Source organism: Nicotiana attenuata, unplaced genomic scaffold, assembly GCF_001879085.1.
Source record: "Nicotiana attenuata strain UT unplaced genomic scaffold, NIATTr2, whole genome shotgun sequence".
Classification (NCBI taxonomy): Eukaryota; Viridiplantae; Streptophyta; class Magnoliopsida; order Solanales; family Solanaceae; genus Nicotiana; species Nicotiana attenuata.
The window spans coordinates 86,186-103,581 of record NW_017671723.1 but is presented as its reverse complement, the minus strand read 5'-3'; the positions used below and the strand labels follow the sequence as shown (position 1 = coordinate 103,581).

The window sequence follows — 17,396 nt, the reverse complement described above, 5'->3', positions numbered from 1 at the left end:
TTCTAATGTAAGACAGAGCAGATCATTCATCAAAACCCAAGAATCAGCTGGACATCATAACTGCTGAATCTTATATCAGATTCCAGATTGTGCTTTCAAAGGCAGCCCGGTGCACAAGGCATCCCGTGTTAACGCAGGGTTTTGGGAACGGCCGCATCCCAAGAGATGCGATGTAGACAGTCTACCCTAATGCAAGCATTAGTGGCCAAACACATGCACTTCAAAGGGAAATTTATTGACTTGACTTCTGTTTTTTGAATGGTGCATTTCAAGATGTGCAATGAATAAAATAGGAAGCTTTAGCCAGCAATCTATTCAACAATCAGTAACCTTCTTTTGCTGCTTGTTAACTTCCTCAATTAGCTCATATGATGTATAATACTTTTACATGGATCTGAAGTTCTACATTGCTGCAACAAGATGCTGCATTTCAACAAAATTGTAACACGACATAACGACTCAATTCTAGTACCAGCATTTCCATGTCTATAACAAAGCATATTCAATGCTTCCATTATTCTATCAACTGGAATTTGAAGCCTTCATATTGCCCACATGAGATGCTTTAGATACTAAATAGAGCTGCAATCTGTTGCTGCCTTCTTTACTAATTAGCCAGTGTATGTTTCACAGGCTTCTGTATTAAACTTGTGGCCTTACATGTAGTTCATTCCGAAAATTCTACTCAGCTCTGCTGGTTTTGTAGATAGTATAAGCCAAAAAGAGAGGAATCAACATGCTATATATTGGGAAATGGATTAATGGGTTCATTGCATAAGCTTTTATAAGAGCTCTGCAGTTCTGCATCGTAAAAGAACAAAATTAGCAAGATGTAGATTGTTAAATAGTGAACAAGTCGAGCAAGGTAAGGCAAGGAAAAAATTGAAACATCTGCTTGAAACACATTATCCTGCAACTCTAAGGGGTCGTTTGGTATGATGGATTAGCAAAAATAACCCTGGGATAAAAATTTAGTACTGCTTTATCCCTTATTTGGTTACTAATCCTGGGATGAGTTATACCGGGATTAAAAATAGTACTGGAATAACTTATACCTGCCCGAGGGTGAGTTATCTTAGGATAAAGCAGTAAAATTGACAATCTCAGAATTAATACAACATACCAAACAGTCAATAAGAAACAATACCAGGATAACTAATCTCAGCATAACTTGTCTTCAAACCAAACGACCCCTAAAAGTATTGTTATGTATGTTCACTGGAAACAAATTGAAACTATTGCCACTTAGTTGGAACAATCAGGAGGTTGTATATTCCCCGCATAAACAAAAGTAGGAGGATATCTGACAAAACGTCCTAAACTATGCGATGATGGTCGGGTAGTTTTAGATGAAAAAGACATTGGCAGAATGTACAATGCAGGAAATGGGATATTTTAAACAACCTTTATCCTCTTCTGTTGATCATGTATGTTTCATAAAAGTTAATAACTAAACAAGCAGAATATGAAGAATATTAACCATTCCTCTTATCTTTGTGAAAGTACTTACCATAATTTGGAAAAGAACTGACTAGTTTATCTGAAGGACATAAGTGATTTCAAATAAGTTCCCAAAAGATAGTGCAGTCTTAGTAAAAGGTAAGGAGCGGAAAAAGAACAGTGGGAACTTGGAACGGAAACAACTCTCCAGTCTTTTAAGGAAAATAAACATTTTGTGCAAGAAAGAGGCACATTAAATCAGAATAAAGATGGACATCAAATTGAACAGTTGAAAACTTACCAAAAAATGCTTCCAACAAATTGCTGAAGAAATTAACAGGAGTATTTTCCTAATCCACCGCCTATGGAGGAGTGTCAGTGTCTTATTTCTTCTATTAGTAGATGCAGATACCTTATTCGTCACCAAATAATCATCTTCCTTTTTTGCAGAAAGAGCTCGAAGATGATCTTGGAATATTGCCCTCTCAGCCACCAACGCCCCAATTACAATTACTGTAGGCAACACCACAAAGTAAAGATGTGGAAGAACAACCACCATTATATCTGGATATCCGTGAAAGTCTAGCTTCGCCCTCTTGTTTAATCTCAGCACCCAACCCCTGTACGTCATGTATCCCCTTTCTCCTCCTTCGGTGAAAACTTGGCCAGAAAACCAAGGACATAATATGAGGTAAAACAAGTAAACAATCATTGAGAGCCATACTAATGGAACATTGTATAGCTCCGATAGAATCCACGCTGCACAACTTACCAGTCCTTTATTACTAATGAAATTCTTGTAAGTATACTGCCTATTAGAAACTAAAGAGATAGCTTTTGGAATGAGAAGGATGGAAAGAATTAACAAATAAAAGGACCATAATATGGGGTAATATAGAGCATCCCACTGACAACCCATAACAATAAACTCTTTCCAATTCCATGAAAGCTTAGCACGAAGACCGCCAACAGAGAACGGCCTTAGTTCAGTCAAAGTTGACCTGCCTCTAATATCAACTGCATCTATTTGCAATAAAAATCTATCGGGAGATGGATCTTCGAATGCTTTAAAGTTCCAGAGACATGTATACAGGTCCGCCCTAGATGAAGCATCCCCACTTTTTTTCATAGGAGTCTCCAACACCATAACGAGATTTTCAGGACTGGAGTCGTAGATCCTAGCCACGACTGATACAATTGGCGAAGAAGAAAATACAAGAGCTCTGATATTGTTGAAGTATAAGGGATCCATCTTGTACTTGTGAAACGATCTATCCAAAGTAAAGCGAGAGTCCAGAGGAAACGTTGGCAATATAATCATATTCTTAGCTCCCAATTTTAAGTCAACATCAACAAAAGATGTCCACCCTCTATCAATGGCCAATATGCGCATTGCTCTACTTTTCCTCCAGTCACCCATCTCCCATTCCCAGAACTCTTTAAGTTCAGATGCTCCATCTGAACAAGTTTTTGCCGGAAGTGATCCATGTCCATTCAACTGGAGAAGACGGTGAGAGTACGACGTGTGTTGATTTGACTCATGATGCCGCTTTAAATTCTTACCAAACTTTGTATGCAGATGCCCACATAAGTAAGCTGACAAGTTATGCGTCAAAAAAATATCTTTCAGGGTTCGTCCAGAATGTGATGCTGCAGAAAATGAAAGCGGGAAATGCCCATAAGCAATCTTGGTAACAGGTTTGGTGGGTTGAGAATCTAGTACCGAGAGCTCAGAGCTTATTTCATCTAATAGTTGATCAGTGGGATGACCAAATAGATTGGTTGGTCCCCGAAGACCTAAAGACATAGCGCTGTCAAATCCAACGAACAGAATACTGCGTTCACCAGTCTGGATCATAAGAGTGAATAGTCATCGTAAGAGGTTGAAGCAGATAGTATGAGATATTAAGTGAAAAAGCTCAAATTACCGCATCATATAGTTTGTGATGTTTAGATCGATGCTTAGCTGACCGATCTATATGATAGTTCAGTGATAATTCACCTTCATTCTGAAGGCTACGGGTATCTTAATGATGATGGTGATAACATAATAATAGTTACGCTGATAGTGGTTTTATTTGGAGAGATTACATTAATAAGGAGAAAGTTCTAACACACGGAATCAAAAGAATATAAAAGAAAATTGGGTCAAACTTTATAATAGAATTTATGAATTTCTTTGATTGTTAAGATTTTCCTTTATATAATCTTGTGACAAATACCACAATAGTGACATTAGAATTCATAAGTATTGAATACAGAGATATGCTTATCCCCTACATGGATTTTACACTCTTCCTCATTGCCAAAGTTAAAAAATTTCCCTCTACATTGTTCCCTTTATGGAAAATTCTTAAGCCTCTTTTCTACTCCTTTGGTTTTCCTTTCCAATTAGTTTCACTTGAAAGGTCATTGAAAGCTTGAATGGTCAAGAAAAAGAGTGTGTATCCAACAAAAGAAGCTAACAGATACCTGAATAGTGACACTATTGACTAGTCCGCTTCTTTTTAGCTGCCCGTTAATGCTATAATTTGAGTAAAAATCAAATTTTCCCCCAAAGGCAGGTACACCGAAAGCATCATGATTTCCTCGGAGATCATAAAACATGTTCTTCTTCAGTCCACTCCTTTTAATGACATCTTCAAGGACTTTCTGGTATTCCAGCCACTCCTCTTCATCTTGCTTCATTGTTAGTAAATCCTTGCTCTTTCCATCTGGTGACAGTTCAAATTATCAGTGGTATACGAGCAAAGAGCACTGAAACTCCTCATAGTACTTTTACGAAACTTTATTATAACATGATTAGCAATCAACAAATTGGAAAGTACTTTAGCGTGGAAATGCATTATATCTAACAACAACCCAGTATAATCCCAGAAGTGGGGTCTGGGGAGGGTAGTGTGTACGCATACCTTACCCCTACCCTGAGAGTAGAGAGGCTGTTTCCAATAGACCCTCGGCTCAAGAAGATGAAAAGAAACAATAGAACAGTAACAACAACGGAGGCCAGAAAAATCTAACAAGCATCTGAATAATTTACAGGTCATTTTGTGGTCCACAACACAAAGTAAGACATGAGAACATCAGAGATATACCTTAAACAGCAGTTCAGAAACTCTAACCAGTGGTCAATCATCTCAATTGTGACTTACAAATCAATCAGAACCAATTATAATAATCAAACTATATCTTTTAGGTGCAGAGCTCAACCTAAAATTTATAGAACAATCTAGTACGAGACTTCACAGAGTACCAGATACAGAGGAGATAAAGCTACTTTTGCAACTACACCTCAACTTTCTATAAATCACATCTTTAAAAAGCAACATTTTTGCAAATAGTATTGCCTTATAAAACTGAGCATCACATACGCAATATAGCTTTTACTAATTCTATAGTCCAAGGTCCTTCAACAACAAAAGAACTCCTGCAGTAACGACAATCTTTACTTTTTTTATATATACTTTTCAGTCAATTTTTTTTCTTCTTTACTTCACATGAATTCCAGGAAATGCAGTAACTTGTTTTTTCACGTCCATTCCTACCCCCAAATCCCACCAACCCAATCTCCAACCCAATAGTATCAAGAAACAAAAAGATCACTTTTTTTTAGTTTCCCTTTTCCTCATTTTCTAGGAAAAGCCTCAAATCACCATTTTTCAATAATAGTTGTGTCCTGGCCAGCATGCGCGCATATCAACTACTTTATCAGGCTAACTTCCACCAGCACCAGTGCATCATAAATTCTCTTTCTACTACACATTGATAAAATTTACATCACTTTCTCCAGCAAATTTAGCAATTAGTTTTAACATCCACTCCTACCCCCTTACACCCCCACCCCCCACCCCAAAACCCCACCAACCTCAATTTCCAACCCAACAGTTTCAACAAACAAAAAGACCACTTTTTTTTTTGATAAAAGATTTTTCTTTTCCAGAAAAACCATGAATTCCAACACAATGAGAGACAAGAAACTCTAAAACAAGGGAATAACTAATATTAGTGGAAATTTTAGGGAAAGCAGAATATATACCAGTAAGGTCACCAGTGATGAAGACCAAAGAAGGATTGATCATGGAAAGAGTGGGACCCACAATTTTGGAGAAGTTACGGGCCCTTTCAGGATGATGAACACTGAAATGGAGATCAGATAATTGAACCACCCATGCTACATCTTTTGGGCCTCCTTTCAATTCTATTACCTCTCTTTCTTTATTCAAAGATTCAGCTGAACTGCAATGCAATATGAACAAGAAACAGAAGAAAATGAATGGATTCTTAATACCCATTTCACCTAACCTTCTTCTTCTTTTCTATTTCTTCTTGTTGCTCTCAGGTGAAAAGAGATCGAGCAGTGGACAGAGAAATGGTCGGGTCGGTCGGATCCGGTTTCAAACACGCGCACAGGAGTGAAATTAAAAAAAAAACCAGATTTACAAGTGGTAATTGAAAAATAGCCACAGTTTCAAAAATAATCGAAATTTAGCTACTTTTCATGTAAAAGACAAATCTGAACGAAAACGCTATTCAAAATCCGAAAAATATTCCAATATAATATACTGGACTTCCAGCATAATATACTGGAGTTCCAGCGCAATATACTGGTCCAGCATAATAAATTGGAAGGTCATATATAGGTGCTCCAATCTCCAGTATATTATGCTGGAATCTTTTCGTGTGTTGGAGTTCCAGCATAATATGCTGGATGTTCATACACAGGTGCACCAATCTCCAGTATATTATGGTGGAACTTTCCGTATTGCAGAAAAATAGTCTATTTTTTAATGATTTTGCAAACGCTGGCTATTTTTCAATTATCAGTCGAAAACTGCCTAACCCGTGCTATTTTTACCAAGCACAGAGATGAAAGTGGAAATGACACCAGGTAGCCACTTTTAAACATCTAACACATATCCATGGTTTATAATGTGTTTATAGATTAGCCAATTCGTCCAAACTTCAGAACACGGTGTCCTGAAATTTAAACCTCAAAGCTCAAATTTCAGGAATTGTGCACTAAAGTTCGATTATTATGCCTAGAAATTTGAATTCTATATCTTGAATTTTAAATTAGTAGTTCAAAAATTTATGATACTTAGTCCTCAATTTTAAAGTAGCTACTCAAAAAATTAGGACACTAAATCATGAAATTTGAGAATATTGATTAATCTTTAAATACATTATAAATTATGAATATATTTTAAATAGTATACTAAAATTTTTTTTTTGGTTTCCCACCCGGTGTTCGATACCCACATTGGGGCCCGACTAAATCTGGATTCGCGCCGGGAAGTCCCACATTGGGGGTAAAGCGCTCCCTAACAAAGGCGACTCGATACCCAGGGGCTCGAACTCGAGACCTCTGGTTAAGGATGAAGGAGTACTTACCACTCCACCACAACCCTTGTTCGTAGTATACTAAAACTGGCTATTGATGCACTTTGCTTCTCTGGTATAGGCCCAAATGAAAGACAGTGTAATTGGGTAAGATTGTTTGGATGATGATATAAGGTAAAATAATTTTGGCACAAATTTATTAAGGTTAAGTTGATAACTGTCGTAAACTAAATCAAGTAATGATAAATTCTTATTAATGTTATAATGCATAATTTAAACAATGTTTGGTTTTCGTTATATAACTCTACATAACTAATATATCATTTAATTTCTAGGTTTAAACTTTACTGATACTAGCACAGTTACATAAAACTTTAGTACTCCGTCCGTTTCATATTAAATGAGCTACTTTCCTTTTTAGTCTGTTCCAAAATAAGTGACACATTTCTAAATTTGGAAATAATTCAACTTTAAACTCTTCATTTTACCTTTTTCTGCCCTTAATGAGAAGTTTTTATAACCACACAAATGACATGGCCCCACAAACCTTTTACCCCTTCTTCTTTTAAGACCACAAGTTCCCAAAGTCTTCTTCTTCTTTCTTAAACTCCGTGCAGAGTCAAACTAGCTCAAACAATATGAAACGGAGGGAGTATTTTTTTTGGTCAAACTGTCAAAATTTTCATTTAACCAAATATAATATTTACAATTCACTAGCTCATTTGGGCACTTAAGCTAGACTCAATAACAGAATTAACAATCCATTTTCTCTACTACAACTTTTCTACTATCTATCTCTATATATAACTATACATGTCTAAGTAGGATAGTTGCTCAATCTTTCTAACTCATTGTGCCATTTGGATTCATTCTGCCCTCGTATGTGTAGCTCTAGTATAATATTCTTCACCCTCTGAAGGTTTGATATCATATTCCCTTGAAATTTTTGTTGGTTCCTCTCTGCCCAGACATAGTAAATTACAACTGCAAACAGAAATCCTAGCATGTGAGCTCGAACTTTGCATGAACTTCTCTTCGCTAACCATTCAATCTCAGCCTTCCAGCTACCAAATTGATGCCTTTCTCCCAGCCATTTTAACAATGTTGCCCATATATTCCTGGAGTAGTCACATTCAAAAAAGAGGTGCTCCATTGTCTCCTCAGTATCTTTCCCACATAGCACACAATCACTTGTTATTGATAGCCCCACTTCCTTAACCGATCCGCTGTAGCTAGCTTCCTATGCATAGCCAACCACAAGATGAATTGATGCCTTGGTAATGCTTTTGAGTCAATTGTAATCCTTTTCCAACGACACTTAGAATACTAGGGCATTGTTTCAACATACAACTTCTTAATGCTGAACTTCCCTTTTGTATAATATTTATTCATATCAGCAGAGGGGTCCCTTTGAATTAACCAATCCCTAGTGCCAAATATTTTCCTAACTAGCCAGCAGGCCTGCTTAGGAGTGTGCATAGTTATTATATCATTCCCTTTTATGTAGTAGCTCTGTATCCATTGGATCCATAGAGTGTCCTTTTTATCATTAATTGCCCATAAGAGTTTACATAAAGCAGCTTAGTTCCAATTAGACACATCAATTACATTCAGACCTCCAGCCGAGAGTGGCATACATATCTTATCCCAAGCAACCAGTGCTCTCCTTGAAGGTTCATTACTTCCAGTCCAAAGGAAAGTTCTACAAGCAGTCACAATCAGTTTTGTTATCTTTTTTGGAAGTAAGAAAACATGTGCCCAATAGGTCTGCATTTCAAATATCACATCTTTATCAATTGCACCCGACCACTATAAGATAGGAATTTGGTTTACCAGCATTTGAGTCGTGCAGTAATCCTTTCAATCAATGGCATACATTGCTGGATAGAGAACTTCTTAAACGACAAAGGGACTCCTAGATACTTGAATGGCAACTCACCTGCTGTGAATTGCATTTATGTAATGATCCATTCTTTGAATTCCCTTGGTACCCCTGCAATATACAAAGCACTTTTCTCAATATTTGCTTTAAGCCCTGACACCTCTGAGAAATGTTGAAATTTGCTCATAAGTAAGCTTATGGATAGCTTATCTGCTCTGCAGCACATGATCAGATCATCAGCAAAACATATATGAGTTATATTCTTTCTAGAGCACCTCAGGTGGTAATTAAAGTCTGGAATGAACTCTAATGTCTTCAATGATCGATTTAGGTATTCCATCACCAATACAAATAGGTAGGGAGACATTGATCTCCTTGCCTAAGCCCTTTTGTTTCTTGAAATTTGGTCGTCAATCCTCCATTTATCAACAGAGAATAGCTGACAGTTGTCACACACTCCATCACAAGCTGTACAAACTTCACAGGCATACCAAATTCAAGCAATATCATCTTTAGGAAAGGCCACTCAACTGAATCATATGCCTTTCTTATGTCAACTTTGATCAAACATCTTGGTGAGACCCCTTTTTGAGTGTATCCTTTAACTAACTCATGGGCGATAATAACATTATCCAATGTGTTCCTTCCCTCAAAAAATGCTGATTGAGCAGGCCCAACAATGTAGTCAACCACAGTTTTTAACTTTGCTATTAGAATCTTTGCAATGAGTTTATAGATTGTAGAACAACATGCTATGGGTCTAAACTCCTTAACAGATGTAAGACTGTTTACTTTGGGCACCAGTGTAACTGTAGTGTAGTTAATGCTCCTCAGCATCTTCCCATTATCGAAGAATTCCTGAATAGCTTGCTTAACTTCACCTCCAATAAGGCTCCAATATGCTTTAAAGAATTCAACAGGGAAACCATCTATACTTGGTGCTTTTTCATTAGGCAAATCTTTGAGGGCCTGATCTATATCCTTTTCTCTTATTGGCATGTTGAGCTCTCTTTGTTATTCCTTAGTGAGGCAAGGTCCATTTCTGGCTATATCAATATCAATACATGGCAATTCAGCAGCACACTCCCCCAACAAATATTTAAAGAATCCGATAAACTCTTGCTCTATCAGTTTTGGTTCAGTAATTCTGGATCCTTGATCATTGTAGATGGAACCAATTCTGTTTTTGGCCTGCCTAGCGTTTAGAAGCACACGAAAGAATTTGGTATTTTGGTCTCAATCTTTTATCCACATTGCTTTGGATCTCTGACGCATCACTTGCTCATCAAGTTTCCCTTGAACAATCTTCAATTGTACCCTCAAATTGTCCAGCTTCCTCTCTAAAGAAGACACCTCTTTGTTCAGCTGCCCTACCTTGTCTCTTAGCCTCTGTAGTTTCACCCAGATAGAGTACATAGTATGCCCTTGTATTTGTTGACACCACACATCATTCACAGCTTTCTCAAACTTCTTATTATTCAATAGAACGTTGTATAGTCTGAATGGCTTTTGCAGATAGGACTTGACTAATACTATGTTAGATAATAGGAGAATGGTCTGATACTCCAGGCTTTTCAAAAATAGCTTCAAGACTACTACATCGAGTCAACCATGAGGCATTTCCAAAACCCCAGTCAATGTTGCTATAAATTCTCTGCATCCCTTTTATTACACCAAGACCATTGACAACCCTTTCTGTTAAGTTGTCCCAACCCTGTGTCAGCAATGCACCTTTGAAGTCCATCAATTCAGCTTGTTGCACTGGTTGCCCATTGATTCGATCATCAACAGATAACACACTATTGAAGTCACCTATAACCAACCATGCCTCTTGCATAATATTTTGTATTTGTCTTAGTTGATCCCATAGGCTCCTTCTTTCAGCTATAGTGTTCTTCCCATACACAAATGTTATGTCACATGTAAATTGTGTACTTTTATCTTTCACCTTGCAATGTACCAGTTGATCACTAGCTATCACTACATTAACCTGCACCATTTGCTCTTTCCACAATAGTCAGATTCTTTCCCTCTCATTAATAGCTTCATCAGAGTACACCTTTCAATCTCTACTAAATTTATCTCGAACTTTAGTAACACTCCTAGGCTTTATCTTTGTCTCAAGGCAGCCTAGTATAGTAATGTTATTTTTCAGCAGCAATGCCTTGAGTTCTTTCTGCTTGAAGGGCTTGTTCAGCCCTCTTATTGTCACGATCCAATTTCTCCCTCCGTGAGTTGTCGTGATGGCACCTAGTCTCTACGACTAAGTAAGCATAACACATTGTGGAAATGAAATAAAAGCATGAACATTAATATTAACAGTGACAAATATCTAATAAGCAACTGAATGCCACTCGGCATATACAATTATCACCTCTGAAATGTACCAAATAATTCCCAAACCCGGGATAGCGCAAGTCACAAGCTACTAAGAGGTCTTAACTGTTCTATACATCATTTCTACAGAAAGAAGGAAAATGAACATAGGGGGATAGAGGGGGACTCCGAGGATCAACGGGTGCGGGCAGATGTACCTTGAAGTCTCCAATAAGTAGCAACGACTGCAACTAGTGATGAGGATGATAAGATGAACCTATATCTGCACACGAAAAATATGTGTAGGAAAAGGGTATGAGTACACCACAATGGTACCCAGTAAGTGCCAAGCCTAACCTCGGTCGAGTAGTGACGAGATAAGGTCAGGACCCTACTAGTATAAACAAAATGAAATAAGACAGAATGAAATATCATAGTCAAAATAATTGCAGAAATCTCACAGCAATAGAATCATAGGAAGACAACAGCTCAAAACACAGAGATAACAACAGGGGATCTCCCAGGATACCGTCCCGTAATCCCAAACGTAAATGTGCAGGGGGATCTCCTAGAATACCGTTTCGTAGTCCCAAAGTATACAGTGCTGGGGGATCTGCCGGAATACCGTTCCGTAGTCCCAAACGTAAATATGCAGCTCAAACAATAGAATTACAACTACAACACGAAAATCCTACAATTTAGACTAAGTACAAGTCTACGTAGAAGCAGGAAATTCACTAAGCATGCTGCACAGAGTTCAGATAAGCAATTAAGACACGTAGACATATTGTTCTAAACTAAAAAGGATATTTACATATTCTAGTGTAGCTTAGTTAAAGGAAAATAGATATTTTACTTAATGAAAACGGGGTTTTTCAACAAATAGCCCGTGTACGCACTCGTCACCTCATGTACACGGCACTCATATATCGAACAGTACCAAATCCTAAGGGGAGTTCTCACAGACAAGGTTAGGCAAGCCACTTACCTGGAACCAAGCTCAAATCAATCCATCACAATGCTCTTTCCACGAATATCCTCCGGATGGACCAAATCTAGCCAAATAAATTTCACAACATGAATACAACTACAAGGAACTAATCTAGCTACCGAAATCAAAGTTAAAACAAGAAATTCGAAATTCGCCCCAAAAAGCCTCCCCCGGCCCACGTCTCGGAATCGGGTAATAGTTACCAAACACCCATTCACTCACGAGTCTAACCATACCAAATTTAATTAAATTCGATACCAAAATCTCGATCAAAATCCCAAAATTCGGCCGAAGAACTTTTCTCAAATTTTTCCCAATTTCCAACTCAAATCCCTAATTAAATGATGAAATCAACAATGGATTAATGGAATACAACCAAAAACGAGTCAGGAATCGTAATCCCAAAGTTCTCTCTGAAAATCCCTCGAAGAATTGCCAATTTCCGAGCTCCCAAGTGCAAAAATGAAGAATGAATTCAAACCCTCGAAACTATCTCTTTTCTGCCCAGCGAACTCGCTTCTGCGAGCCCACAATCGCACCTACGGGAAAGACATCACAGGTGCGAAACTCACTTATGAAGGCTGGGTCCGCATCTGTGGAAAATGGGGCCGCACCTGCGTGCGCGCTCCTGCGGAATCTGTCTGCTTCTGCGGTCCTACGCCGTATTTGCGATTCCTTAGGCGCATTTACGGGCATTGCAGATGCGGTACTACCCTCGCACTAGCGATCCCTAGCCAAGTCTCCAAATTTTACATCGGCGCCCTCCGCTCCGCATGTTGCGGTCTCCCCACCGCAGGTGCAAAAACACCAGAAGTCTGATCATTTTAGCAACAACACAACTTCAATCTTTGATCCGTCAAGCACCCGAAACTCACCCGAGGCCCCCGGGACCTCAACCAAATACCAACCAATCCTAAAACACCATACGAACTTAGTCGACCTCAAATAAAATCAAACAACGCTAAAATCACAAATCATCCTCCAATCCAAACTTAATGAACTTGAAACTTCAAATTTTCACAACCGATGCCGAAACCTATCAAAACACGTCCGAATGACCTCAAATTTTACATACAAGTCATACTCAACACTACAGACATACTCCAACTTCTGGAATCAGATTCTGACCCCGATATAAAAAATTACACTACCGGCCCAAAACTCCAAAAATTCGACTTTCGCCATTTCAAGCCTAAATAAGCTACGGACCTCCAAGTAACAACCCAGACACGCCCCTAAGTCCAAAATTACCCAACGGAGCTAACAAAGTTGACAGAACTCCATTCCGGAGTCATCTTCACATAGTTCGGACTACGGTCCAAATCTTAAGGCTTAAACATCCATTTAGGGTCTAAGTGTCCCAAACACTTCCAAAAACCAAAATGAAACCTTCCGGCAAGTCACAATAGTAGAAAAATATATGGGGAAAGCATTTAATAGGGGATCGAGGCTGTAACTCTCAAAATGACTTGCTGGATCGTTACATTTATATTCCACGAGCTATCATGGTGGATTTTCCTTATTGAGGACAACCCTTTAGTCAACTTGTCAGTGCTGCTATCATTTTGAATTCTCAAAGGACTGTATCTATTTTTGCTCAGCAGTTTTTCTAAGTTTGTATCTGATAATGCTCCCTTCTGTTGTACCTGTCCTTGAGCCTTCATCATCTGCTTTCCTCTATCATTTTGTTGTGGAGGTTCTGCTACTGTGATTTCTTCCTAGTTAGAGGATTGTTTCGGTATATCCTCCTATTTTTTCTGGGATTGCTCAGTCACAACCTTCACTCTCCATTGGGCTATTTTTTGTTTCTTTTTCTACTATCTCTTTGCTTTTTCTTGCTGTTGTTTGGGTGGCATTTGGTTTTTTTGAGTGTCAGCCTGCCTTTGAGCTTCCTGAATCTTTGTGCATTTCTCTGTATGTTGCCCTATCTGAAGACACTCCTCACATTATGCTAGTTTCCATTCATATGCCACTTCAATCAGCATCGTATCAGGCAGCTTCTGTGAGATATCCATTTCTACAAGTATACGTGCATAGGAAATTCTATCATATTGAGCTGTTAGCTTATCTGTACAGATAGGTTTCCCTAGATAACTTGCAATTCGACCTGAATTCTCCTTAGTCCAGTACTGAATTGGTAAACCTGGGAATATTACCCAAATAGGAACATTCCTAGTCATTTCCTTGCTCAACTGGAAATCAGGCTCCCACTGTTTTAAGATCATAAGTCTATTTTGAAACGTATAGGGCCCTTGTTGCATAAATCGGTTCCTATCTTCCTCTGAATCAAATCGAAAGATGAAATAACTCTCATCGTGTAGGTATACCTGCGGAGTATTGACTGGATTCCACACACCATACACGAACTTAAGCATTTCTTTGAATGAGGGTGAACCACTCAGAACGTACCCAATTAGAGTTGCCCTAAATTTTCTAAGTTTGCTCATCCACTTCATTTTGATTCAGTCGAACAACCTTTGTCCCTTCCTTCAGTATCGGCGGATAGTACTCCAATTTAAGCCCTTGTTGCTGAGATCGATTCCCCTGCACTACATCAGCCATCGTTGGCACTGGTTGGCTAGGGTTTTCTTTCTGCGTTGAGAATGTCAATTTCCTTGCCGTTGTGTTTGCATCTACTTCCACTTGCTTGGGTATTTCCATTTCATTACATTTTGAAGTTTGCATCACTGTAGGGGCACTCCCCATTCCTGTCATCCATTGAACCAATTGAATTTGTCCTAATTCTTGAGGTACCCCTAATTCCGGTGTTACCAGTCTACTTCATTCTTTTGTCTCCGGTATTGTAGGCGGTGTAATACCTTGAGATTTTCGTCGATCCATGGCTGTATGCGTACGTTAGCTAACCCTGCTTAACGTGCGCCTTCAGAGCCATCCTATGATTGTATTGAATTCTCTTGGATTTAAAAACTTTATTATTTTGTGTGAGATAAAATATGAAATAGAACATGAATAAGAGTGCCTAATTAAAAGATAAAATATCCTTAAAGCTTGCCTTTTAGCTTGGTATATTACAATAAATAATCCAACAAAAAACTCATGTATTATTAATATTGCATTTAAAGAAATTTGTATTTTACACCTCCTGGCACAGATTGTACACGTGGTAACTTACATTTTTTAATTCATCGTTTTGTTGCTGACAATTTCGAAATCGAAAATCTCTTTAGAATGTAAACTCATATGAAGAAAAATTATCATAAAATATCTACAACCTTTATTAACCACTATAACTTAGCTAATAAAATGCATTAGAAGGAATGGATACCTATTTCTTCTAATGTGCTTTGTTTTTTAGCTAAGTTTACAAATGCATGTTCTTTTTTTTTTTTTTTTGATTGATGTAATTGTGGGTAAAGTGGTGTTAAGAGATGTCCGGTCTGGAGAAGAAATTGCTCCAAACCAAAGCCCAGTGTTGGTTGTAGGGAGCTCAAGTTGAAGTTATGAGCCCATTGTTATAAAACTTACTTCTTTTTTCCCCTTTTTGTTCAAAATATAAATATGAATTTTCATAAAGCACCACGATTTAGAGCCTAATTACCATACGCTACTATAGTTTGCCTAACTATCTGTGATGACCCAAAAGATCATCACTCATTTTGAAAATAAATTCTATGTTCTGAGGCCTTAAAAAACTTATTTTGTCTCACCTCGATTTGCGTGCGTAGTCCGGGCACGTTTCCAGAAAGCTTTTAGGTGGAAACTAAGTAAAATATGGAAATTGGCTTTTAAAATTGAATAGAGTTGGCTTTGGTCAACATTCTTGGTAAACGGACCCGGACCCATGATCTGACGGTCTCGTAGGGTCTGTAGTAAAATTTGGGACTTGGGCGTATGTCCGGAATTGAATTCCAAGGTCCCAAGTCTGAGAAATGAATTTTTTAAAAAAATTGTTTTCTAGAAAATATAGAGGTTTTTAGAAGTGAATTGATGCATTTTCTTGAAGGTATCGGGCCTGTATCTTGCTTCCGGAGCCCGGTACAAGTTTGAGATAATAATTAAGTTGAATCTATAAAATTTGGTAAAGATCGGTATTGGTTTGGTATAAAACGGACCTATAGTTGAGAAAATAGTAATTTTGATGTTCTTCAGTGATTTCACGAATTTGAGGTTTAATTCATAGATGTTGATATTATTTCGATGATTTGATTGCACGAGCAAGTCCGTATTTGGACTTGCGTGCATGTTTTGTTTGGAGCCCCGAGGGCTCGGGTGGGTTTTGGATAGGCCACGGAGTGGAATTGGACTTAGGGGAATTGATGGTGCGTTGCAGATGTGTAGCAGGCCTCTGATCTCGCATTTGCGAGATCAGGCATCGCAATTGAGATGCAAGCAGGGTCCGCAAATGCGAGAATTTCGTCGCAAATGTGAAGAACCCAGGGCCAGCATTGTCTCGCAAATGCAAGGTATACTTCGCAAATGCGAAGTCTTCAGCACATGCCAGAAGTCGCAAATGCGACGACTTCTTCGCAAATGCGAAGGAAGCAGGAGTCGCAAATGCGACTGGTTCCTCGCAAATGCGAAGGTGACCGGATCTTTCCATGATCGCAAATGCAACATATTCTTCGCATTTGCGAAGGTAGCAGGTCCTGAAGGAGTTCGCATTTGCGAACCCTGGTCGCAATTGCGACATCTGAGACCAGTTAATTTGGACTTAGACGCATTTTTCTTCATTTTTCAAACCTTCTCAAAACCTGGACTCTCTTGGGCGATTTTCTAAAGAAAAGTTCTTCTCCAAATCAGTTGTAAGTCATTTCTAACTCGTTTTCTTTAATATATAACATCTTTTCACATGATTTCAACTTAAAATCAAGGGTTTTCATGGGGAAAATTGGGTGTTTTGGGTAGAACTTAGGATTTTCAAATTTTGGAGATTTGGACCTCGATTTGAGGTCCGATTTAAAAACAAATTATATATTTGGGTTTGTGGGTGAATGGGTAATTGGGTTTTGGTTCTAACCTCGGGTTTTGACCATGTGGGCCTGGGTTAATTTTTGACTTTTTGGAAAAATCTTTAGAAAACCTATTTTCATGCATTAGAATTGATTCATTTAGAATTTATTAATATCGTTAAGTAAATTGTAGCTAAATACAAGCGAATTGGTAGTTGAGGCTTGAATTGTGTTCGTGGCATTGAGGTAAGCGTTTGGTCTAACCTTAGCTTGAGGGATTAGGAGTTGTATCTTATTTACTATGTTTTAATTGTTGAGTACGACGTATAGGCATGGTGACGAGTATCTATACATCGGTGTCAAGCATGCCCGTGAGTCTTATACTATGATAAATGTGACTCTTTCATACTGTTCATGATTTATATGATGATTTTTATTGTTGAACAAGGCTTGTGGAAGTATTATTGGTAATTGAACATTATGGAGCGTTGGCTCAAGTTGTGAATTGAGTTGGGAA

The 17,396-nt window shown here is 38.2% G+C and overlaps 1 protein-coding gene across 1 annotated transcript; it reads right to left on the bottom strand.

The window, feature by feature from the left end:
• Nucleotides 1-283: 283 nt before the first annotated feature.
• Nucleotides 284-5,835, bottom strand: LOC109209863 (putative metallophosphoesterase At3g03305). The gene is made up of 4 exons (XM_019373206.1): nt 5,477-5,835; nt 3,913-4,154; nt 1,742-3,289; nt 284-801 (listed from the first exon to the last, which is right to left on the bottom strand). The coding sequence occupies exons 1-4, from the start codon at nt 5,730-5,732 to the stop codon at nt 682-684; spliced, it is 2,166 nt and encodes a 721-aa protein (XP_019228751.1). The 5' UTR covers nt 5,733-5,835; the 3' UTR covers nt 284-681.
• Nucleotides 5,836-17,396: the final 11,561 nt, after the last annotated feature.